Source organism: Stegastes partitus, unplaced genomic scaffold (assembly GCF_000690725.1).
Source record: "Stegastes partitus isolate 25-593 unplaced genomic scaffold, Stegastes_partitus-1.0.2 Scaffold2186, whole genome shotgun sequence".
Classification (NCBI taxonomy): Eukaryota; Metazoa; Chordata; class Actinopteri; family Pomacentridae; genus Stegastes; species Stegastes partitus.
Window position 1 is genome coordinate 29,258 of NW_007579917.1, and position 1,004 is coordinate 30,261.

At 43.7% G+C, this 1,004-nt stretch overlaps 1 protein-coding gene across 1 annotated transcript in view; it reads left to right on the forward strand.

Annotated features, from left to right (window-relative positions):
• The window catches only part of meak7 (MTOR associated protein, eak-7 homolog), a 19,126-nt gene that overhangs the window by 8,128 nt on the left and 9,994 nt on the right, over positions 1–1,004 (forward strand). Inside the window, exon 5 of the mRNA XM_008304313.1 lies at positions 5–272. Within this exon, the coding sequence (XP_008302535.1) occupies positions 5–272 (268 nt within the window). The remainder of the gene's footprint in view (positions 1–4; positions 273–1,004) is intronic.

Sequence of the window (1,004 nt, forward strand, 5' to 3'; positions counted from 1 at the left end):
TCAGGCGTCCATGGGCAGCGTGGCTCCAGACTCCATGGTGAGGAGGATCCACCGCTGCCTGAGCAGCATCGACGCCGGGGTGGCGGCGCCGGCCGGGAAACCCAACCAGTCTGCGGCGTCCGGAGCGGGTCGGGAGCAGCTGGTGGTCTTCCTGGCCGACGTCCTGCGAGGAACGGCGGAGGAGCGAGCCCCTCTGGTGATGGCCATGTCCCAGCCGGCCTCGGGGGCAGCAGCCAGCGGGGGGCAGGTGGTGGAGGTGAGCGGGGCAGAAGGTTTCTGCTCAATACCTGCAAGAAAAATCCTTAAACGTCTGAGTTTCTACAAACAAAAAGGCCTCAGAAGGTGTTCAAGTCTGAGATTTTAAAGAAAGATTCAATTAGAAGTTCAGATCTGAAAGTATTTTGTCTTTTGTATTTTTAAAAAGTGTCTCTTTGTGGTCATTTTGTGTATTTTTGATGCCATTTGTGTCTTTCTTTCAGTAATTTTATGCATTTTTACCTTTTGGTCATTTAGTTTGTATTGATTCTGGGTCTATTTCTGTTCATTTCGTGTCCGTTAATAGTTGTTTAGTGTCTGTTTGTGGTAGTTTTGTGTGTGTCTGTGCTCATTTTGTGTTACTTTTAGTTGTTTAGTGTGTGTGTATAGTGGTTTAGTGTCTGTTCATGGTCATTTTGTGCGACATTTTGGTTGTTTTGTGTCTCTTTGTAGTAGTTTGTGTCATTTTGTGTCCGATTATGGCGGATTATTGTCTGTTTGTAGTAATTTTGTGTTACTTTTTGTTGTTTTGTGTCGCTTTTATAGTCTCTCTTTTATTTGTGTCTGTGTTATTTTTTGTTACTTTTTGCTTGTGTTGTGTTGTTTTATTAACTTGTCATGTGCGTCACTTTGTGGTCACTTTGTGTTACTTTTTGCTTCTTTTCTGCTTGTTAACAGTTGTTTTGTGCAGCTCTCTGGTCATTTCTTGTTAGTTTTGGGGTTTTTTTGTGTCGCTTTGTAGTAATTTG